This window comes from Lissotriton helveticus, chromosome 8 (genome assembly GCF_964261635.1).
Source record: "Lissotriton helveticus chromosome 8, aLisHel1.1, whole genome shotgun sequence".
Taxonomy (NCBI): domain Eukaryota; kingdom Metazoa; phylum Chordata; class Amphibia; order Caudata; family Salamandridae; genus Lissotriton; species Lissotriton helveticus.
Window position 1 is genome coordinate 1,388,180,673 of NC_136069.1, and position 25,510 is coordinate 1,388,206,182.

At 37.6% G+C, this 25,510-nt stretch overlaps 1 protein-coding gene across 1 annotated transcript in view; it reads right to left on the minus strand.

The window, feature by feature from the left end:
• ROBO2 (roundabout guidance receptor 2) overlaps positions 1 to 25,510 on the minus strand; it is an 803,551-nt gene that overhangs the window by 12,150 nt on the left and 765,891 nt on the right. Inside the window, exons 25-28 of the mRNA XM_078658968.1 lie at positions 23,009 to 23,191; positions 13,674 to 13,844; positions 9,567 to 9,815; positions 7,034 to 7,231 (exon numbers count right to left, since the gene is read on the minus strand). Coding sequence (XP_078515094.1) covers positions 7,034 to 7,231; positions 9,567 to 9,815; positions 13,674 to 13,844; positions 23,009 to 23,191 — 801 coding nt within the window. The remainder of the gene's footprint in view (positions 1 to 7,033; positions 7,232 to 9,566; positions 9,816 to 13,673; positions 13,845 to 23,008; positions 23,192 to 25,510) is intronic.

A 25,510-nucleotide genomic window follows, 5' to 3' on the forward strand; every position in this document is an offset into this window, starting at 1 on the left:
CAACTCTGAAAACCCGCCCCACCCCCCAACTCCCAACTCTAACGCCCTCCCCCCACCCCTACCAGTACGCCATTTTTCCATAGTGGTCGTGTGAACCATAGTTAGCCAGAGTGTGTCAAGGTGCATCGGGTCGTGCTTGGTCTACCTCACTGTCTGTGAGGCGTAGGATGCGGAGGTATTTCGGGCAGGTGATTTCATGGAATTCCCTGGATAGCAGCGTCAAAAGCGGTTGCCAGGTAGTCCGGAATGAGTCAGAGGAATGTGTGAGCGTGGCCTGGATCCGTTCCATGCCTAGCGTGAACCATAGTTTGTGTAGCCAGCCTGTGTGGGTGGGTGAGATAGTAGAGCCCCATAGTGATAGGATGTGTTGTGACGCTGCTTGCATAGCGATGCCCATCTGTTTGCCGCGAGCTGATCTCAAGGGGAATGTAAGCGCATTGGGGAGCCCTAGGAGTGCGTAAGCTGGGAAGCGTGGGACCTCAGTGTCAAATGTGGAATCGATGTCGTCCAAAACAGCCCTCCAGTACTCCTGCAAGGCGGGACATTCCCACAGAAGGTGAGTCATGGTGCCCCGGTTGCCGCATCCCCTCCAACACAGCGCGCTCCGAGTCGGGTTGCTTTTTTGATGATTTTGTAGAAGAAGTGTAGGTAGGTGATTGGACAGACGATCGCCATGCTGTCAGGGTCCAGAAGTGCGATTAATGTTCTAAGATGCGGACAATGCACAATCAATAGAAGGCATTTTTATTTGGAAGGGGTACCCATAGATGAGTAGAAGGATTTAGGAGGAGTGTTGTGGGATCACTTGTATAAGAAGGAAGGCAAATCAGAAAGAGGCATGGACAAGGGCTCTGCAAGCTTCTGGTCCTAGGTCAGCACTTGAATTAGCTTGAGCTCAATGCCATGGCCATTTCTCTGGTGCACCCCTGTATCTAATCAGAAAATTCATTTCACCTCGGAAAAATCTAGTTTTGTACAACACTTTTGTATTCTAAAATATTCTTGTCTAGAGTCGAATTTTGCTAGTGGAATAAAAATCAACTTACTTATGAGAGGTTCAGATTCAGTTCTGCTGATTAATTTAGCAAAATCAGGGGTAGTTTATTCACAGTCCAATCTGAGAATCTGACCATCTCTCATGTCAATATAACTTTCTACTACTCCATTTTAATACTTGGTACCAAAAGTTGGATCTCCAGTGCCATCATAATGCTATATGGCAGAGAGCAAACATCTTGTCTGATTTTTGTAGGCACCGTCTCACTGCAGCATTCACCACAGGCTGGACCTTCGTCTTAGCCAATATCTCCTATTTCAATAACAGCATAGACAACTGGATTTTCCATGTTGTCCATGGCAGTACACACACACCTGATCATTCTACGGACCATACCACTTCTTGTTACTCACAGAGGTGCCATAATTAACTCTACTGTCATGTCATTGATTTGCAAAAACAATGTGAGGTCAGTGGACTCATCCTTATGTGCACACAATATGTTGTCCCAAACAATTAGGAGTTCCAAACTATTTCATCAGTAGTTCATAGTATTTTATTCATTTGTCAGTAATCATTTGCTACTGTTTTTTGCAATCTTTCGCTCTTATTTTCAGAGCATTATAGTATTCCTTATTTTAGATACATCCAATGCATTTCGGGGCCGTTTTGTGCCCCTTCATCAGGGATACTGCGATAAAAAGGAAAAGTACCGTGTAAGTATGGTGAGTGTCAAGGATGTGTGGGGGGTATGGGGCAAAATTCAACGTGTCCGGTTATGGGATCACCCTTAATAAAGCCAAAGTACCGGTGTGATGTATAAAAAAGAAACCGTCTTACGTGTGTTCTAGAGTAGCGGTGACATGAATCTAGGGGGAAAATGCGCATAGCGGAATTACTTTCAAGTTACAGCCAAAAGGTACATGCATGGTTATGTGCAGCATTCCGTTCTCACATATTGAGAATCGGGACTAACCTGTAGGCGAGGTTCTAGGGTTCTGCCAAAGGGCGTTCCATTCGTCAGCGCTGATAGCAGTGTAACTGCCGGCTCCGGTGTTTGCTAGAGGTCATGTGTTCGCGCTCACGTGGTCATAGCCAGCGAGGAAAGACTAGGTTGCCTGATAGCGGTGTTGGTTCAAAGAAATCAGATGGTGTATGCCTAATATGTTCATCGGGTGGCGGGATGAAGAAGTATTGAAATGGTGATGTGAATACTTAAACAGTGGTGAAGGTGATAATAGAAAATAAACAATAATGTTATACATATGTTTCAACATAATAACATCAAAGTGATATGACACAGTACATTTACACAGGAGACATATTGTTGCTCAGCCGAGCAATTTTTTATAAGTAACAGGAAAGTTCTATTCTGTCGTTAAGCCCTAATGGCTTCTGGGTAGAGAGTCTATAGATCCAGGTATTCTCACATTGAAGGAGGAATTTAGTGTTATCTCGTCCCTCAGTTTTTGATATTGTTTCAAGGATGATAAATTTAAGCTGTGAGATATTGTGGTTCGCTTCCAAAAAGTGCATGGCAATTGATGATTTTGTTGATTTCAATCGAATATTTGATTTGTGCTCTGTGAGTCTCGTTTTTATTTTACGTTCAGTTTTACCAATGTACAGTTTCCCGCAAGGGCATTTTAGGGCATAGATCACATTGCTCGAGTCGCATGTCGCATTCACCTTTAGTTTTATGGTATGACCTCTCATTGGATGGTTGATGACATTGCCTTTAATGATCGAATTGCAGTTCCCGCAGTTCATGCATGGTTTGGTGCATGTAAATTTCTGTTTTTTTGTGGGTTTGAATCGGATGAGTTCGCCCAGGTTCTGGGCCCTGGAAAAGGCAAATAAGGGAGGTTCTTTAAAGATTTGTCCGAAGTCTGGTTCTAAATTCAGTAACGGCCAGTGTTGGTTGATGATTTGTTTGAATCTCCTAGTGGCTGTGGAAAATTTTGAGACTACCACTGTCCTGGTTTGTTGTGTTTTCTCAGTTGTTTGTAGGAGTTTAGTTCGTTCCATTTTGGCTATTTTGTCTTTAGACTCTTTGATAACGTTTTGGGGATATCCTCGTTGTAGGAACTTGGTGGCCACCTCCTCAATGCGTTTTTCAGATTTACTGGGGTCTGATGTGATTCTTTTGGCACGCGCCATTTGTGAATATGGTAGATGTTGCTTAAGATTTGGTTCATGGAAACTCGTGAAATGCAACATATTGTTCCGATCCGTTGGTTTGGTGAAAAGATCAGTCTCAAACTTGTGTTGGTTTCTGGTGATTTTAACGTCGAGAAAATTCACAGTAGTTTCAGAAATTTGCCATGTCAGTTGGATCCGTTCATCAATCTGATTGAATTTCTCCAGTAGGTTTTGTAGTTCAGTCTTGGATGCTTTCCAGACGATACAGATATCGTCAATATATCTAGTTAGGAGAAGTAGGTTCCTTGACCATTCTTCATTGGCGAGGAACCTACTTCTCCTAACTAGATATATTGACGATATCTTTATCGTCTGGAAAGCATCCAAGACTGAACTACAAAACCTACTGGAGAAATTCAATCAGATTGATGAACGGATCCAACTGACATGGCAAATTTCTGAAACTACTGTGAATTTTCTCGACGTTAAAATCACCAGAAACCAACACAAGTTTGAGACTGATCTTTTCACCAAACCAACGGATCGGAACAATATGTTGCATTTCACGAGTTTCCATGAACCAAATCTTAAGCAACATCTACCATATTCACAAATGGCGCGTGCCAAAAGAATCACATCAGACCCCAGTAAATCTGAAAAACGCATTGAGGAGGTGGCCACCAAGTTCCTACAACGAGGATATCCCCAAAACGTTATCAAAGAGTCTAAAGACAAAATAGCCAAAATGGAACGAACTAAACTCCTACAAACAACTGAGAAAACACAACAAACCAGGACAGTGGTAGTCTCAAAATTTTCCACAGCCACTAGGAGATTCAAACAAATTATCAACCAACACTGGCCGTTACTGAATTTAGAACCAGACTTCGGACAAATCTTTAAAGAACCTCCCTTATTTGCCTTTTCCAGGGCCCAGAACCTGGGCGAACTCATCCGATTCAAACCCACAAAAAAACAGAAATTTACAGGCACCAAACCATGCATGAACTGCGGGAACTGCAATTCGATCATTAAAGGCAATGTCATCAACCATCCAATGAGAGGTCATACCATAAAACTAAAGGTGAATGCGACATGCGACTCGAGCAATGTGATCTATGCCCTAAAATGCCCTTGCGGGAAACTGTACATTGGTAAAACTGAACGTAAAATAAAAACGAGACTCACAGAGCACAAATCAAATATTCGATTGAAATCAGCAAAATCATCAATTGCCATGCACTTTTTGGAAGCGAACCACAATATCTCACAGCTTAAATTTATCATCCTTGAAACAATATCAAAAACTGAGGGACGAGATAACACTAAATTCCTCCTTCAATGTGAGAATACCTGGATATATAGACTCTCTACCCAGAAGCCATTCGGGCTTAACGACAGAATAGAACTTTCCTGTTACTTATAAAAAATTGCTCGGCTGAGCAACAATATGTCTCCTGTATAAATGTACTGTGTCATATCACTTTGATGTTATTATGTTGAAACATATGTATAACATAATTGTTTATTTTCTATTATCACCTTCACCACTGTTTAAGTATTCACATCACCATTTCAATACTTCTTCATCCCGCCACCCGATGAACATATTAGGCATACACCATCTGATTTCTTTGAACCAACACCGCTATCAGGCAACCTAGTCTTTCCTCGCTGGCTATGACCACGTGAGCGCGAACACATGACCTCTAGCAAACACCGGAGCCGGCAGTTACACTGCTATCAGCGCTGACGAATGGAACGCCCTTTGGCAGAACCCTAGAACCTCGCCTACAGGTTAGTCCCGATTCTCAATATGTGAGAACGGAATGCTGCACATAACCATGCATGTACCTTTTGGCTGTAACTTGAAAGTAATTCCGCTATGCGCATTTTCCCCCTAGATTCATGTCACCGCTACTCTAGAACACACGTAAGACGGTTTCTTTTTTATACATCACACCGGTACTTTGGCTTTATTAAGGGTGATCCCATAACCGGACACGTTGAATTTTGCCCCATACCCCCCACACATCCTTGACACTCACCATACTTACACGGTACTTTACCTTTTTATCGCAGTATCCCTGATGAAGGGGCACAAAACGGCCCCGAAATGCATTGGATGTATCTAAAATAAGGAATACTATAATGCTCTGAAAATAAGAGCGAAAGATTGCAAAAAACAGTAGCAAATGATTACTGACAAATGAATAAAATACTATGAACTACTGATGAAATAGTTTGGAACTCCTAATTGTTTGGGACAACATATTGTGTGCACATAAGGATGAGATCAGTGGTCCACTGACCTCACATTGTTTTTGTGATTACTCAACGCCGAGGGACACTTGACGTTACTTGTGTGGCACCAACAAAACCTAAGAAACTTTCGTACAAACACCGCTGTGCACCCCAGTACACCATTTTCAGAATGTCATTGATTTGGGCAGATCTCACTCCTTGTGCTACTAGATTGCCATTCTCAGGCATTTTAAAAATTCATTCAACCCCAAAACAAAGAGTTCCTCCATGAGAGACTAGATTCCCCAAACCTCTCCACCTCAATGATCATTCCATTCTAATAGATACCTTATCTTAGTAGACTGTATAAAAAGAAAAGCATGCGTGGAGTTTGGTAGAGTTACTCCAGTGACAATTGTCCAGCCCGAATAGGTGGGGCAGGTGCCAAGCTGGAAATGGACCATCTAGTTGCATAAAGTTCCTAGCAACAGAGTAAGTTCATGTTCCACCATTAAAGCCAACAGATTGGATGGGGGTGGGGGTCTAGTAATGGCTTAATTCTCCTTCAGAGAGACTGACCCCTTTTTCTCATTTTCATTATTTATGTACTTACAGAAGCTTCTGGTACTTTGTAGCAGTGCATTTGTTTTCTAAAAACATATCTGATAAAAAGACTAAACATGAACATTGCAGTCTACAGCCATATTTATCTAGGTGATATTCTTGAGATTAGGGACCCAAGTCATCCTGTCTTGCAGGAAATCTTACCTTTGGCCTTGGAGAGAATAGAGGAGATTGCTCAATTCTAAATAAAGTTAGTTAATAATTCATTCAAGAAAGGCATTTTTTTTTATTAGTTGGTACTGTACGTATAAAGAATTTTAGGTATCTATGAAAGACATTCATTTTAATGTAATAGTTTGTACTGTATTCATTTTCCCAGAGAAGCCAAAATTATGTTTTTGCCAATGCACTAAACCAGATTGTAGGGAACTTATTAGCATGATTATATTAAGTTAAAGTGTTGATTGGACATCTGTGGGCATAAGAGCAGCCAGAAATGAAAAGTGTTTTGTTCCCCACTATGTTGACCAGTACTCTTGCATACACACTACTTAAGAAAATAGCAATGGTAATAAACTTTGCACAATTAATTTGATATCTGGTAAATAAGCTAACTTTCATAATTAGGGAAGTACTTAGGAGAAGACAGCTTAATAAACATGTTATCTTTGAAGTGCGTGCATTTAAAAACCTTGCAACTGAATTAATACGTCCAATGACTTCACTGGTTCTCATGACTATTGTTACAGTTTCTCAAGTAGTAGAGGCCGGAGCATACATCCCTACTTGTTTCTATTCAGCAGGTTGACAGTTCTACATTACAAACAAATAATATTAGAAAGGAAATAGGCTCCAATGTACATTGCTTTCACCCAAGTGAAAAATAGGCTCCATTGTACATTGCTTTCACCCAAACTAGATTCAAAGTCAATCTCTATGAGGGAGAGCATACAAGGCATTACATGATCTTTAATCAGGTCAAATTGCAATGCATTCACAATAGCATAAGAGGCTTTGCATGCCAACATATACACCCCCATGTTTTAAGAGTTGAAAATATGAATGAATCATATATTGGGCACTCACATAATTCACCTCCAAACTGTCCTTGATTGTTTGTACCCATGTATCCAACATCAAGGAAATCATTAGCACTACGCTGGTGACCTCGCAAGATTTCTCCCTTTCTGGGTCCAGTTGATCCTTTTGAAGAAGCTGTCCCTGAAGAGCTGTGCCCACCGGGTGATGGAAAACAGGGTTTACTGTATGGCATCAGGGCCTCTTCTGCAAGAAAATGTAAACCTTGAAGTTCAATGATTAGGCCTCAGAGTAAAAAATGCTGAAAGGTGGCATTTTGTTTAAACACATAGTCTACTAATTGAATGAAATAGGACCCAGGCCAAAAATGGCTTTCGTATTCACTTCAATAGTAAGCAGTTTCTTGTTTTCTTAAAAGATGACAGTTTGCCCAACATCATCCTATGCACACTTTCTTAATTCACACCTTGAAACTGGGTGGCTCTCAAGAAGAACTCTATATTTTGAAGTATATATGGAAATTTACTGAATGAAAGATGTTTGTGATCACATAAAATGTTCTAACATATTAAGAGATCAAAACAAACACATCTGATTCAAACGGCGGTGCTGATATAATGGAATTTGCACCTGCGAAATGAAGTTCCTCATTCACAGAATCTAAAACGGTTACATTCTGTCCCCAAGTGGGATTTACAGACATGGGTATTAAGCCAATATTGAGGATTTTCGTATCTAATCTACAACTTTGGTGCTGATGTGTGGCCATTTAAGTATAGACATAGGTCTACCAGCAAATGCTGATGAACATCCACAAACTCATAAATTTGTAGGTACTCACCAACTGTTTGCAGGTAGTTCCCCACCATGAATACGCTTGTAGACTTACTCCCGTGAAGATCAGAAATACATTTATACTTGGGGTGGCATAATGCAGGATCATCCTGGGGGTCTATGTGGAGGTGTATTGTTAAAAACAAATCAAATCGCCTGGGGATATTCTAAGGTAAGGAATCTATCACTAACGTGTCTCTATCAGATATGGAAATGTACCCTGTAGATTTTAATGCTTACACACATTGAGAGCTCTTAGAAATCCTAGAGTCTTATAAAGGCCTACTCATGAAATTCTCTTTGATGTCCATATCAGTAAGATATTTGCTCTAAATGGAAGCACACACTAATTGGAGTGTATTTTTTTACTTTTATTCTTGAACATCTGAGAATCAGTCCTTGTATTGTATCCATAAAATGTTATTACATGTGAAATTATCTACTACATTAAACGGTACTAGTGAATTACAAAATGGTGCTGCTTCCAATACAGATCACAGTGCTTCAGGAATCTGTAGCTTGGAGTGATAAAAAAAGTCTTTAGAGAAGTCCATGTTATTGCTGGTGTGGTAGGAAAAAGTACTTTCATTTTGTTCCATCGTTATAACAAAATCCACGTTAAATTAATTCCTAAAGTGCAAATAATTTCCAGGTGACTGAAGCCCATATTTCTACAGCTGCGTGATCTTAACGTACACAGTGTTTAATTAATTATATTTCTTGTTTTACATAGTGATGATGCTACCTGGATGCCTTTTCAAAGTGAACTTTCATGAGTGAGAAGTAGAGGTTACAGACCAGAAAGATTAACACAAATGCAATAGTGATTAGAAGTTGGCAGGTTCTAGACCCTAAATTTTACATGGGAGCACCATTTGGGATGCAGACCAAAGGAAAGTTTAAAAGGGTGAATTTTTTGGGCTTTTTTTTATCTCCATATACATGGGTAGAAGCAGTGAGTTACAGAGGCATGGTTCTCGTAAATAAATCATTCTGCTTCCAAAATGTAAACAAATATCTAATGAGCTGTTTATTTCCTTTATTGTTGCATACTTTGAAAATGTGGGCTAACTGGCTCAATTTCCCATATGTTCAGTCCTTGTTATGCAAATTTGTTGCACATTAGGTTTTTTGAAACGTGTGGTGACTAGGTATTTGTGAATACCAACAATTATAGCATTGCATTGGAGGAAGCCATTCCATAACTATTCATTTAGCACTTTCTGGAGAATGACCACTCCTATTAATATACTCAATCTTTCTCTGTGTATAGTAAAACTTGCATTGCATACATACTAATGCATGTGAACCATAGATGTGTTAGGTATGGCCATGAGATACCTTATCAGGCATATGTTTGACTTAAAGGCAGCAATATATACATATATATATATATATATATGATATATATATATTTAGGCAAACAAACGTCACAGTAGTCACGATGTAAAATGACGAGACGAACCCAGGAATCAGTGCTGGTTATTTTATTCTGCTCACCACCACACCACCATTACGCGTTTCGGCCGACCACGGCCTTGATCACATGACCAATATATATGGAAGTTTAATCCTTGCATGTTGATGTTTTAAGATATTTAATATTTTACAGAAAATTTAAAAAAAGGAGCTAAAAATTAAGTAAAACAATATTTCCAGTGACTGAACAACTTTATTTTTATTATTGAATAGTTTAAATAACTTTAAATTCAGTGTTTTACATATCAGACACCCTATGCAAACACACCTGAACCAAATGCCTGCCTATGTTGACGTTCTGTGGAGCCCAGCCACTCCTGGGTTTGCCGCTGCCGTTCCAATGATGTCCTGGTATTGCATTCTATAGATCCCTTTGAATCATCCATATTGCACGTATGCCTTTCCAGGGAGCTCCCTTTCCTATGTGATGACCCTCCAAGATTGCCACTCTGTTGACCAGGACACATTTGCTGTCGCAAAGCTTGACCTGGTGGAGGATCTGGTGGTGGTGGAAGATCTGAGAGGATAAGAAGAGGATGTGAATTTACGATTTTTCAAAAAGAATCATAAGGGTTAAAAGCAAACAATTTTTGGCAGCAAAGGAAATGTAATAAAGGATGATTATATTCAATACAAATATTACTGCAGTCAACATACATAGGTAGGCTTACATAGTAAGTTAGACCTCCATTAAAGCAATGACAATATACAACTGTGTACATAATAGTATTACTAAAGTATTCCAATATTTCATACAGAAAAAGCTGCAGCTTGCCAATTAATGCAGACAGATACTATAGTAATATGAATAGGCACAATAACAGCTAGATATGTGACATTAAAGTGCATTTCACAAAACCTTTGTCTAGAACCTGGAGGCAATATAGAACCTGGAGGCAGTATTGTATGTCTTAGTTGCATGAAATACCAATCGGGTGCAACTTCATGATATAGCAAGAACTCACAACACCTCATTCTTTGCATTTGTGAATCATTCCCTCTCAGCAACTATGCCATATTCTCAATTCATATTTCACACCAAAAAGCACATCAGGAGATTCTTAGAAAACAGCCTTTCATAGTTCTCCTCAATTCCCACTTTTTTCCAAACAGCCAAACCTTCTACTTAATAATCTTCCTACCAAGCATATTCTTCATTACTTTGGCTTCTTATGCCCATCAGACATAATAGAGTTGGTCTCAAAACCTCGTCCATCATGCTGACTTTATGATATAATAACTCCCCACCAACCAGGATGGCTCATTCCTTCACTGGCAGTAGACATTTCCCAAACAGGTAATGCCTTTCCGCAACAAGGAACTTAACCAGAAAGCACAGTGACAACACATTTGAGCACTACATACTTATTCATGCTCTGCCTACATTGCCCAACATCTTTGAACTAATTTTTGCTTCTTTTCTGTGTTTGAAGTCACGTCCCACCTGACTTTGGAACCTCAGTCAGGGCAAAACCGGTTTCGGGTTACGTGTGTTACAGTTTAAAGAGGACCTGGTCTTGCTGCCCAGGCTGAACTGTTCCTATTGGAGCAGGATCAACACTGATTTGCATATGTCTGGGTCCAAACGGAGGGGTCATAGTGGGCAAAAGAACTATGGTTGGGAATTCTTTATCAAGCTTTTGCCAGTGGTTAGACCTATTGCAAGCATTCCTCCCATTACTGTTTGGTGTTTGACCTCATTTGATTCCCACTTCCAGTTGAGCAACTCCTTCAAGTGTCCTTCCTAGCCGCCCCTTCAACATTTGACTGTGCCTCAAAACTAGTCTTGCCTGGAATAAGTTGTACATAATAAATAAATGAATAAAACAGAAAGAGCAAATGTAATGCTCTGCAGTGTATTATACATAAAGCATAAATAAAACACAAGTACTAATATTATTAAATATTTGTATCCTTCAGTTACTGAAAAAGGTCACATACTCCAGCGTAACATTAGTCCATTTTAAAAACTAGGCAGTCTTTCTTTTCAACCTTTTTTCGTAATGAATCCAGTTCATCAGACTAGTCAATTATAGTTATTAGCTTCCATAGGTTTCTAGACAGATAAGCGTTAACAATGACACAACTGCAACAACAGTGACCGACTGCTGCTTCTATTGCCAGCCATCATTACTATTAAAGACACCTTCTCTGCTTCTTTGTCACAGAGAAGGCATGGTACTACCTTCTGTCCACCATTTGGTACCATGCTGTATCTGAGTCTGCTAGGGGTTATAGTTAATATAGTAACTGAGAGAACGAGACGCTATCTTCAAATGAGATGCTAGCACAGGATGTACATTCCTGTAGATTCTAACCAAAAGGGACTCCAACTAAATGCAGGAAATATGTATGGAAGATACTTGGTATGACTGTAAAATTAAAGAAATACATATGTTTTGGTTTTACCAGGATTTCAATCACTCTTAACAAAGGCTACATTTCCAAAATACAAGAAAACTTATGTAATTCAAATGCACATTGTGGGAAACAGTGAGGATTTGTGTATTTATAGGCCTCTATGTGTTGTAAATCCATATATAAATTTATAAAAGAAAACATGTCACAACTGGAATGTAATAAAGAGGCCAAAACTGATACACATAGAAACAGAGTTTCGTTGATTCATGCTAATTACACTAAGAAGTGTCACTCTTTTTTGCTTTCATTTCAATGCAAAAGTGTGCTGGTTTATTTAGGCAAAGCAAGGCTTAAATGAGTGCTTGTATTTGGTCTTGTTTATGTGTTAATATTAGTGTTGTCAAATGCATTTTAGATAATCTACATCATAACCAAGAAAGTCAAGGCATCAAGCAGTCACATATTTGAGGTGGGTAAGACAATGATTTGTGTGAGTGAACTGATATGGACATGGGTCAAGGACTCAGCACTGTTTGTATCTCTGGCTATCAATGACTTAGACACTTATCTAGGAAGTAACTCTCCCAAGAACATTACCTAATTTACAATGGGCAAAAGAAAACTTCAGTTAGGTAGAAGTGCCTCACTTTCATTTTTTTAAAAGATTACACAATAAATATTCAAATTGAAATTGAGATTTCTGGATACAGATGAAAATAAAAAGTGAGTAATCAATATTTTTTTCATTAGCTCATTATGAAAGAAGAGATCAAAGATGGTATCCATGTTGGCACCACAAATCAAACTGTACTTGACTTAAGGTATGGCTGATAGGCCACTGTCTGTCAGGGTGACAGCGGTCATTAGCTTTATAACATGGATCACACTCCTGCCCAAATGTACAGATCAGCGTTGGCTCTACAGTGATCTATGTGCCATAATGGCAGCTCCTGGAAAGGCACAAACGGTTTCAGTTTGGCTGCTATTTTAACAGTCAGGCACCAAACAATTTTTGTTATTCAGACGAAATTGGGGTTGGTTTCTGTAAAGCAAAACACAAGTGGCCATCACACACTGGAAGCTTTTCCCCGGTGTCGGGATCATTATGTTTTTTTGTGATCATAAAACATGGATATAAAAAAAAAACATTTTACCATCCTGATGGTTTGCCTGACTGAAAATACTGCAGCTGGACTGAGGGTTCGGCAGACAGATTATTTCATCACATATGTGACAGAGTACCATTATCTAGCAAACTCTAAGGCATACTCCTAAAGTCTTTCCTACCATAATGATGCTAGGATTTTGCAAATATTTCTTTCTTTGGTATCAACTTTTTTTTAATTTATGCAACATTACTGACATCAGCAGGGTAACAATTACAGCACATTTCTGATCAAGAATTTGTTGGGAATTTGTGTTACAACACTCTGAGTAGCAAAACATCAACCACAATAATGTTTGCTAGTATCATGGACCTTCCATACACAAGTACGTAATCCTAATGTGGGATGTCAGCTTCAAAGGAAGAAGGAATGTACCAAAGTACGGAGGAGGATAGAGTTGCAATTGGGGAGCATATCATCCTCAAAACATGTCCTGGAATCAGGGAGGCCCAACTAAGCCTGCACTGCATTTAAATCAATGCAAGGTTTTGACCCACTCTGCATAGCCTTTGAGACTTAACTGCTATCCTTCATACAATCTCCTCGACGTATGGCAACAGGAAACACATTTCACTAATTGCTCTGGGTTCTAAGTTTACAATGATATAAGATGACTGATATGATGCTATATTTAGTATCATATACACCATGTGTGTGCTGGCTTAATATATTATTCCACTACATTGCTTTCTGCATGTGAATCACAACTGATACAAACTTCTACCTTTCAAATGCCACAACACAAGCAAGGTTCTAAAACTACTTCCTTCTGAAATTTGTTCTGTACTTATATGCCTATGATGCAAAAGAATATTGTTTCACCTAGACAAGAGCACCAATAAACTTACCATCAGTCAATGCTTCCCTTCGATGTGGAATTGGAGGCTGCTCTAATCGGTTACCTTTGTGTTTCTTAGAAGGCCTGGGCCTCTGGCTGAGATTCAAGGATGAACTGTTGTTACTGTCATTTGATAACGGACTGGTTGGTCGAGGTCTATGTGAAGAAGAGTAGCCTTTACCTACAAGAAAAATAGGAAGACCTGGTTAAGAGCTCTGTACTTGTAGTCATAATATAAATATTATGATTTTGTTTTATGTAGCACTTCATGCCACTTGTCTACCATTTGTGTTGTAGTAACAGTGGTTAATTTTACCCAGTTAAGTGGCCTTTGAAGTATAAAGTCTAAGTTGGTGTTGCCGGGACTTGAAGCTTTGGCTTGCAGATATCAGAGATGAGTATTAACTCACCAAGACATCTTTATCAGCATTTTACCAAGAATATATCAGATGTGAAAATATTACTTTCTAGACAATACAATTTGCAGATTTTGTTCACCTAAGTTTAATTTAGGTGTGCACGAAGTCCAACTTAGGTGCGCACAAAGCACCATTAACGAGGATAAACTGACAACTATGACTAAAAAGCATTAGGAATGGCTACTTTTTGACAGTGTATGTGCAATTGCGTATATTCCGCCTGCCTAGAAAAATAAGTAAAGTCCAGGGATACACATTTCTACATGGACAATTTTTCAACTGTTTTTAGTAATTTTGCATGCATACATTTTGCAATTCTCAGAACTCCTGGAAAACTAGGACGTTATTATTTTCTAGGAACACCCTTTGTGTATTTAAGAAAGTCAGAAATTTACTCCACACTTAAGATTAATCCTGAGAGAACTTTTTTTTGACTATAATACATGTTTTTTCATGAAGTGTGCTACATGGAATAGCTTGCTTGAAGGAACATGATTCAAATGTTCTAAAAGTGAATTTGCCTTCTTTTTACTTGGCTTCCCAACTTCAGTATCTAAATGCACCGCTGTTATTATTTGTAGCCTACAATTTGCCAATTCAGGGGATTTTCGAGATAGAAGATGGTCAATTAACTAAGGCATTCAAGAGTACATGAAATAGTACTACATGAGTACTACTTCACATAATGCCTTTATGAATCGTCACTGAAATGTACTACTCATATTAGTACAAATGCAAAATTAACACAATGCCTTGCAGTTTTTCTATCTGTACATGATTAGTGCCCTATACTCCCATTTTATTCCCTTTTTAGATGTTTTGGGGCCAATTCGCAAGTACATTTATGTGTATGTGAGGTAATATTATACTATATTCCAATTTTAGATGTTTAGGCCTAGTTTACAAAAGCAATTAAGAGTATTCAAAGCAGTACTACATGATACACATGCTCATAAATGCCTTTGTCTGTCAGGAATACAACTTCAGATTCTCATAATTGCCTTAGTTTATCAGCCTAATTTGTTTTTCTTGTCAAATTTCATTGTTCATCTAAGGTCTACAGGCCACAATGAACGAATGAAAAAAATTTGATTATGATAGGTTATTTTTCTACTTCTAGGTTCATGGTGGGATTGACTTTACCAAAATATTCAAGTTAATAGACAATAATAACATTTGCAAGATTACTATATACCGGTATCTCACATTGGCCATTATAGATGCAAGGTAGGGGAAATGTCTACCTCAGCAGTTTGTCACAAACAACAGGCAATGGGGTTTTTTTGTTCTAGAGGGTATTTATTTAAACAATTTTGATCTGTTTTTCTTACCAGATCAACAGGCAGAAATCATTTTATTTCTGAAAAGAAATATGTATCTATAAGAAGTCTCATCTGCCTCTAGTGTGCTTCTTTTTTTCCCCAGCATTTTTGTACTTCTTGATGTACGTAGTTTTGCGAACAGGGCCGTTTGTGACCACAAAAAGCCTTTTTACATGTGCCAAACCCATATTGCGATTTTGTAGTCGATTACTGAATTGCAAAATGGGTTAGCGATTCAGTATTAGGAAGGGGTTTGTTAAGGGCATTCCCCCTATTAGCCACTTGTATTGTAAAGTGTGAATGTTTTGCAACCAAAATTTGGTCACAAAATGTTCGCATTTTAATCTCCTACTTCAAGAAAGTGGCAAACCATTTGCAAATAGAAAGGGGTCCCTAGAGGATCTCTTTCCCTTTGTGAATGTATGTGAAAACTATTTTAAGAGCAAGCAGTCATCCCAAAACTATTGCCTACTCTTAAAAAATAAAAATAATCTTTTAATTTTTGTTTTTGAAACAAATCACATTTTCCTTTAAGGAAAATGGGTTGCACTAAAAAAATAACTTTGCTGTATTTACAAGCAAACAGAAATGGCTGTGCATTCATGATTTAATGATGTGGAAACATCTGTGCACAAATATATTTTCTTTTGAAGAAAACTCTTCTCTGAACAGCACCATTAAAAATGAGGCAAATGTTCTCTTGTTTCACTGGGACCAGGCACTCCCTCTTACAGTACATATGTGCACTGTAAAACTGAAAAACTATCTGGAAGTTAAATATAAACGCAGACAAATATTTGAGTGTTTGCACATTCACTTTGCTAGATCACACACATTTTCACTCAAATCGTAAATTAGCATGCCAATATTCTGACATGCTGGTTGAAATTCACATTCATAGGAGCAATTATGAAAATAATAATTCCATCAGTAGTGATTTTGTGAAACTGTATCTGAATTTTATATACTACAGTGGAGTTATGGTAGGCAAAAGAGTATGAATAGAGCCGGCAATTATTTCACTCAAGAGCCTATGGTTTTCTCTTTATATTTGCCAGGGTCCCTGGTTGACTTAGATTTACTACAAAAGTTTGATGTGCTAACCCCCTGGTTTGACTCCCCGACTCACTCAAGTCTATTGTAAATCCTTAAAATTGCTATTTGGAAGAGGAGTACACCCAGCCTGAGAGCGTCAGTATAAAAGCAATGTAATGCTGGAGAAAATAAGCCTTCAATTCATGATAAGAATTTCTGTGGCACATGGTTTGTGCTTTTGGACTAGTCACAATGTTTGTGGTGATCTCAAACCCCACCAAGAAAGGGTAATCAGGCAAACTGAGTTTGTTGGTTCCAGCTTCATGATCAAATATAGTATCTAGATAGTACTGTTACTACGGATCAAATAACATTGAGCACTAGGAAATCCATTATCTCCTGTGTAAAATGATTGAAAGTTTAACTGGACATAGATGTCTCCATCTAGTAAAAGTTTAAAGCGACCGGAATGAGCATTACTTAGATGAATTCACAATGACACAATGTGAGGTTTTGGAGGTATGGCTAGATGTTACACCTACACTGACATCTGCTGGGCCAATACACACTTTACACAACACAAAACAGACAACAGAATGAGCAAGGACAAAACCATATCACTAAGTTGATATTTGGTCTATCTTGAACACAACCAGAAGTTAAATCTATAGCCAACCATACTACAAGATTATATCTGACCAAATGCACCATTGAGTGAGCCTCAACTGAATCACAGGTCTTGCTCAGAATCAAATGGAAAAAACATATGAATTTTTCTGAGAATTTTACCTTCTCCGTTCACTTCTGCACACATGGGTTATTCAATCGCTTTCCATTGGAATGTGTAAATCTGTTTTTATTTGCTTTTGACCTTAACTATAAATTGTTCTTGTTATCTAGTTTGAAGTTGAGATTTCTCATTTATTTAACACCTGATTTCAATACACACTATCTGCTGTTTTGAATGCTTCTACTGATGGCTTACTTTTGTTGGACTATACATTATTAAAAAATGTGTAGCCTTTTCGGTTGGAATGTTGATTAATACTTTGAGTGGCTTTATTATTGTTTATATTTACAAAATGAAAGACTTAAAACAAAACATGATTGTCATATAAGGGTCATGGTATGCAAACCATGGTTCCCCTCTCACAGAAGCTCCTGGACTTTAGATGAGAAGTGGCACTAATGCAGAATATCCACACCTATGAAATGTTTTTATGCATTACTACCTACTGAAGGAACTTTGAAGGAGCTTAACGTTATGTAGCTTTTCACTATTATACATTTTTGTACGTCAATTTGTAGAAAACAATGCCATCAATTTTGTATGATTACATTTTCTGTGATGTCAATAAAAGTCTCCAAGGTCTTGGTGTTAACCCATAGTTTTGGGCAATTAATACTTTTGAGACAGACTTCATCAGACAGTTCATTTTCATAAACATTTCTATTAATGAATAATTTCTTTTAATCAATATAGACTAATAGTCAAACTAAATGTAATTATTGACTGCACATTTGCCTATTTTGGTACCTATTGTTTTGTATCATGGAACAGTCTCATCACATAAAGAAGACGTTTGTGACAGATTGGATGTGACTATTTAGATGTGTAAAGATGTAAGAAAATTATGTAGAAGACAATTCGTTCAGAATATGATAGTGATATATTGGATATTAGATAGTATAAATAGGTGATGATATACAATGTATTAGAATCTATGCATGTTCTCTACAATGTCATATTTAAATAGACCCTCCATTTTAGACTCTTCATGGAGTAGTCAATGTTTGGTGGTAAGACTCTTTATGCTAACATTTAAATTTCACAGGCAACAATTCATTTAAACATTTATAATTTGCTAAATTTTGACAGAGTGAGAATGATGCCACTTTCCTATTGGACTTCTTTAAATGAAGACCCATATTATGAACAAATTATATAGGCAATCATTATTAAATTACAAGGGGAAAGGTACCAGGATGGTTTGCATTAAATTAACTGTTTCGAATATTTTAAACTATGCAAAAAATGAATAGCACATGTAACACAAACAATGCTGAAATGTACGAGTAAAAATGAAAGCCTTTTTCATTAAAATGTAAAATGTCTTTGCTTGGTTTACAAAAAGCAAATGCTCAATGTGCACGAGATTTCACATGAAGCCAAAAAGGTAGTTAGGTGGTAGCTATTTCTGAAAGGGACTGACTGTTTTTTTATTATATAAAAAAATGACTGTTGTAATAACATATTTATGGTACTCATGAAAACAAAATCAAAAGCTTCTTTCTCTACAATCTTATGTATAAATAAAGTCTCTTATCCTACATGTGTATGCAGTTGACCATTAATTAGTCTTTAGGCAGCTACATTATAAATGTAATAAATCTTGTCAATACAGTTTACTTATTAGGTTGAAGGAAAGGAGCATTGTCACTGTTTCTCATTTAGTTATCCCTTTGCAACAATACCTTCCACTTTTTCAGCACAAGTAGGCTCATCAAGTGTGGGCATACTTTTGAACCCTCTACAAATTACATAGTTAAGTTTGACCCACAAATAATTGTTATCAGAACTTCTAAGGGCAAATATGGATCCATCATTTTCCAGGGTTTCCATCCATGCTTATATTTCATGTTTCTAGAGCTTATAAGTATATTGGTACAAATCTGAAGATGGAAGACTGTTTGGGTCAACTGGCACAAAGTAAACAGTTCAAAACATCCTTACCAAACTTAAATGTACACTACAGCCCTGATGGGGTACCTGCATATCCTTTCATAGATAACCCTGACCTGTGAGCCCCACTTCTGACCTACGTCCTGGAAAGTGTGGCAATTGAGGATCCCCCAGATTCCTGCTTGGAAGCAAATCTAATTACCGTTTTTAATTCTCCTAGAACATCTTGAGGCATGGGTATCTTAGAAGGGTTGTTTCTCTCAAAAATGGTACAGGTGCAGACAGGGTGTGAGCATCTTGAAGCAATGCCTTAATCTCCACCTGGTTATTAGTAAACATACCATGGCCAAGAGTGGCTCGATTCACCTTAGTTTCATGTACTGAATATTTGCATTCGACTGGATAGACAGAGGGAAACGCTGGGCCAAGAGGTTGACTATAGGTTTTTATTCTGCTTTGGTCTATTTTATTGCTTCAATGCATAATGGAGTGATGGGTCACATGAGGTACTGGAAGAAATGGTGAACTTAGTGACCCAAATGAAATGAAACAAGGAGTAAGGCAAGGGTGCGTCTTGGCCACTTTTTATCCTGACTCTATATAACCGATCTTGAGGAGTTTCTTAAAGCACGAGTGGTCAATGTCACAAAGATTGGATCTAGGAAGCTACCTGCTCTCCTATATGCTGATGATTGTGGTTTAATTGCAAGAACTGGAGTAACCCTACCAAAACCATCAACTGGTTCCATATTTTTATAAATGAACTGGACCTAAAAACAAATACTACAAAGTCCCATGTCATGGTTATGGGGAAGACTTCCTCTACTCTTATGCCCCAATATGTTAATGGTGAGAAACTTTCTTGTCTTTCATCTTTTTCATATCTGGGTGTTTGGATCTGCTTGCTATATTTTCCGAACAAAGGGTTGAGCATGAGTCCAAAAAGAAGTGGGTAACAGAATTGTTACCCCTTATTACCAACATGACCATGGTATAGTCACTTACTGGTCTCTTACCACAGTGTTGCGCACCATGATGCATTCTTTGATTCTTGCAAACCAGTATTGCCTCAGTCTCTTTTAAAAAAAATTATTTTGTAAATTATACACTGTCCCCCCAAAAAGAGTCCCTGATTCCCGTACTGAGGCATTCGAATATTAAAAGTTGCAGACCTGCGTTATGTTACTTATCACTTTTCCAGTCAAAGTTTGTTTTCCTGATGGTCAATAAATGTTTATCTGATGCCATCCATCTGAGGAAGTTAATGAGGAATTAAATTATTGGATCTGGTGTTTCCCTTAGCTGGAGCTGTCTAATAAGGCAAGGTAGCATTTTATCTATCAAAGTTTACTCTTCAGTGTTTTTATTTGCAATATGCACTATTTATTGTTTACTCATTCTACTAGATTGGGGTCTGTTCCGGAATTGTTTATTAACAGTACTTGTGTGTACTCTGTTCTTGTATAAAATGGTGATTCTGGGCTGTGAATACCTTTTTGGCATGTGATAACTAACTTTCTTGTTTCTTTTTTTCTGTATGGATTTTTAATAGATTTTATTGTTTTTAATACATTTTAATCTTTGCTTTAATGGTTATACTTTTTTCTGTATACCGAATAAAAGACTATCTCATCCGATAAGGTTCTTTTTTAAACTGCAGTCATGTTACACAGTTTAGGCAGTTTTACTATATGATTTTCTCAAACTTAAAAGGATTGGACAGAAAATGTGCCCGTTAAGTGTCTAACATTCTAATAAATGGACCTTTAACAAAGCCATTTAAATGTTTGATTGCCACTTTCTTTTTGAAGAAAACAGGTATGTCCCAAACATACTATGAATTACTATGGATGTACATGAATGTAGGAGATAGTTTAGTTCCCATTATACTCCAGTCAGGCTTCCATTTGAAGCAAATAATTGAAATTGCCAGAATTGTAGTCTGAGGTTAAATTAAAATCCATGGCAACAGCATGACTATAGTTATCATACCATTCTGACCTGTACTTTGGGACCAGCCCTCAGTTTGCTCAATAAGTGACAGTGAACCCTTAACTTCAACCCATTGTCAATCAAGGCACATGTGAATCTTACTGAAGATATTATGACTGCCTGAACAGTTGCACCATATCTCCTTAGGACTGAACACATTTAAGGTTTGACTGTTAAGACGAGGAGCTAAATAGACTTAACTTTGAGGGTCTCCTGCTAGACACAGTATGTTTCATTATAGTCCATGGGCCAGAGCGTGTGCTTTACAGTGAGTAATAATAATAATGAACATCGGAAAACATGTGCATCAATGGCACAATTACCATGCACATACTTGACTGTTTCAACAATGTCTTATAGTACTAGGATGCAAAGTTGTAAACATATGTACAAACGTACTTTATCAGTTTATGAGCACGTGCTATAGGATAGGCTGGTACAGTTAACATATTTAATTATTCAGTTTGGTTTATTGAGTTAATTTTTATAAAATGTCAACATCTTTAAGTGTAATTGCTGAGCAAGACCAGATTTGCAAATGTGAGGAGAGAGTTTGTGTTATAAACAGTGAGTGGCTAGGAAATGGTGTTGACACCAGTGTAAGAGATAGGTATATAGATATAGATATAAGTTGATGATGGGTCTGTTATGGACTAGACAATCTTCTATCTACAAAGAGCTGCTGACAGAGTGTGGCTCTCTGGTTGAATGCAGAGTGCATGTTTATCAGATAGAGATGTATATAAGATGCTACTTCTTGTTGATACACAATATGGCACAATTCAGATCTAATGTCACCTAGATGCATATGCCGAAAGATTACTAACAATTAAAACTCTCAGGATGCATTTTAACTCTTGCTATGGAAAATGTGCAAACACACTGCAGCATTAGAAGCAATGTAACAGTGTTCAAATGACAAAGTCAGCTGCTTTGAAGGGATTTTCAGTATTTGATATGATTATCAAATATGTAAGACTCTTTTGCACTCTCCTTCATAGGCATTTATATTAAATGATAATAAGTAAAACTTAGCTATCAAAGAGGGAGACTTCCCTATTTTCATGTACACGCACACAGAATTGCTTTCAGATAATGCAGCATTTGAGATAACTCAAATATAGAAATACAATTACTGCACATTGTGATTTTGTACCAACATTTGCATCAACCAACAACAGCAAAAGGCATTTATCTTTACGCATAAATTAGAAAACAGCATTTGGTTGGTTGGGGTAAATGTCAATTTAATATTGTCCTGCACACCAACAGCTCTTCATATTCTCTCCCATTTTGCCTAATTTCTTCATTAATATTTTGGATAGCCAATCCGTCTTTGATATACATGGATTAAATTAGCATGCAATCTATTTGTCAAGCACCCAATATACACAGTATGTTACTTTCAAAGTTATGGTTCAACTAAGAATACATAATTCAATTCACACATGTTCATGACTGCACAAATCATGCTTACGTGTCCACCAACAAAAGTAAACCGTCTTATAAAGCAATGCACAATACTGCAGGAAGGTGATATAAAAGCTGTGTAGTGTTTTATACATAAACTTTTAGGGGTATGTTCAATAGCAAAGGATCAATGCTTTACTGTGAAAAAAATAATATATGGCAGAGTAAAGCATAAGATACGGTCCTGCTTCTTATGATGACCAATACATAAAAGCAGAAATATGCTGGCAACCAGTTTGATTGTGCCATCCCTCACTTTACATGATAGATGGAAAAAAAGACAAGCTTTTGATTTCAGTGTAAATGTCCATTCACCAAGTGCCATGCAAGTTAAATCAGCGTAGCTGCAGGAACCAGGAAAGCAAAGCTTCATAAAATTAGCAGCATCCCTCATGCTGAAAACACCAACTTTGAACATACAAACCTGTTCTTGTCAAGCTGGTTCCCTCCAGCTTAAACCCTGCTTTGTCTGCCGCTGCTACCAATGCTTGTGCAAAGCTTCCGCTGGTAAAAAGGGTTTCATCAGAGGAGCTACCTACACTAGACCTATGACTAGAAAAGTTACGATCCTCCTCAGAAGCAGAACCCCATCCGTTTACCATTGAACCTAGAAACAAAGGCAGTGGCTTGGGTGAGAGTCATACATGTATATCCATAAGAATTGCAAACCAAAATCTCAAAGGAGATAGAAGTCTTAAACTAGTACTAATTTGTTCAGTTCAAACACATCATTGTATTGTCACCTGTTAGTGTGTGAATGTGTATTGAATATTTGCAAAAGGCTTTCATCAGTCAAGGTACAATGTAGAAATGACTACTTTTTCCAAAATAGTACAAAGAGCTAGAGACCTGAAGACAAAAAAGACCTATAGTTATAGCAATCTTCCATGTATCTGAAGAGTACATATAAACATAACATATCTACAAATTGGATGAACTAAAATTGTATAAAGTTGAAGGTATTGTTGATGGCACATATAAACCTTGCTTTAATTATTTCATTTTAACCTATTAAGGATATGCTAGTTCATTTGCATCAAGGAATACTTATGAATGATGAACAGTACTGAAACTCAGAATCTTTGAGTATTTTGCTATGTCTTCCTCTTGCCGTGTATCGGGAACACTTATGTAATATCTGAATACATATGTCAGTTCTGCCCACAGGACTTCCTTACATTAGTCAGTAGCTGATACAGTATATTAAACAGACATGTGGAGTGGGAGCATAACTTTGTATTACCCCATACTTCAATCAACCTTCAAAATGGGTTAAGGAATCAATTGTCGTTCAGTTGTTATGGTTTTTATGTGTGTTTTTTTTTATAACTCTTTTTATTGAAAGGCTCAATAGACCGTATAATTACATTTGCCAGTACATGCACATTGGGTATACTTTCACATTGGTTATAAGAGTAAATGACATGGTGAGGAGGAGATCATAATACAAACAAGGAGAAGTCTACATAAAACAAGCAGCATTATTTAGTCAGCCAGATTTTCTCCGGCGTCCAGTGGGCCCTCCAATGTCCCCCTGTATGTCCACCATGGCACCCACACCTTCTCCCATTTCATTATGCACCCTCTACTTTTATATACTGTTTCCTATACCATCTGGCACCTGTCCATATCTCTTATCCAATTGGTGACTGAGGGTTGTTATGTTCTTTACATAATTATGTACTCCAAAATATTACAGAATGTGTGATGCCACTCAGTGCTTCTAATCACTCTATTGATCCTCATCAATGTCAATGAGAATATCCAATTTAAAAAACTGACAACAATCGCCATTCTTATGCACCCAACTATTGCTTTTTTTAAATTTAGCTCAGCTGTGTTCACCTTAACTTCAGAAAAATAATTCAATTTACTCAACTATCTGTACAAATGAAAAGAACATTTCTCAAAGATGTCGTATCGATGCTTTAATTTACAGATTGATTGATTGACTCAATTAGTCATTATGGACACAATTCATATTGGCCATGGTGAATTTGTTGGTGGGGTTAAAATGCAAAATGAATTGGGTGCTTCATCGTGGTCTACAATGATCTAGCTGGGAAAGTCAAATATGAAATAGGGCTAGTGTATAGTAATTTTGTGGAACTGAGATTGGATGTTTTCAAATGCTTTGCATTCATGCCACAATATAATATAGAAATAGATATTTCTACTCTGTTGGTTGCTTCTGTAATCTCTTTTTGATAAGCAGCCTAGACATTTCCTAAAGTATTTAACAGTGCTTTGTTGTCATGTATTGCTGTGAATAATACCCAATATTGAAAGGATGCTGTTGTGCTTGTCTTTTTGACCTCAAATCTTTTCTTCAGGCGACAGCTAGGTCCATTTTATTGCTCAGATTTCAAGATATGGATATTAATAAAAGACTCTGCACTACCTTGAGCTCTCTGCATGTTGGTGCGTAGACCACAATTACAGTGGGCAGAAAGTTGTAGACCTGTATTTTCCCTAAGCAGTGGGTGATACAGGGTTTGCCTTTTTTATTAGGTTGAGCATTCGAGACCTCTTGTATATACTCTAGTATATACGTATATGTGTATGTACTTTGGGGGCTCTGACAATCAGCCCTAGGACTTGTCTGCATCCGCGTAGGTACTTTTTTTCTGTTCAACTTCCTCTATTTAACGGTCTTGATAGAAAACGCCCAGCAGAGGTCAGTAAAATACCAGAATTGCTTTCTACTGAGGGACTTTCTTTTTTTTTAATTTGTCTAGCAATTGCCTCTATTTGACTTTCTTGATAGAAAACGACCAGCTGAGGTCAGTAAAATACCAGAATGACTTTAGCATTCTCTAGATTCCAGTCCATAGAAATTGTCTTCCACGAGCACCCGTAGACAATAATTTTTTTTAAAGTCTTGTATTTTCAGTGATATGACCACCGAAGACACTGATTTTATATT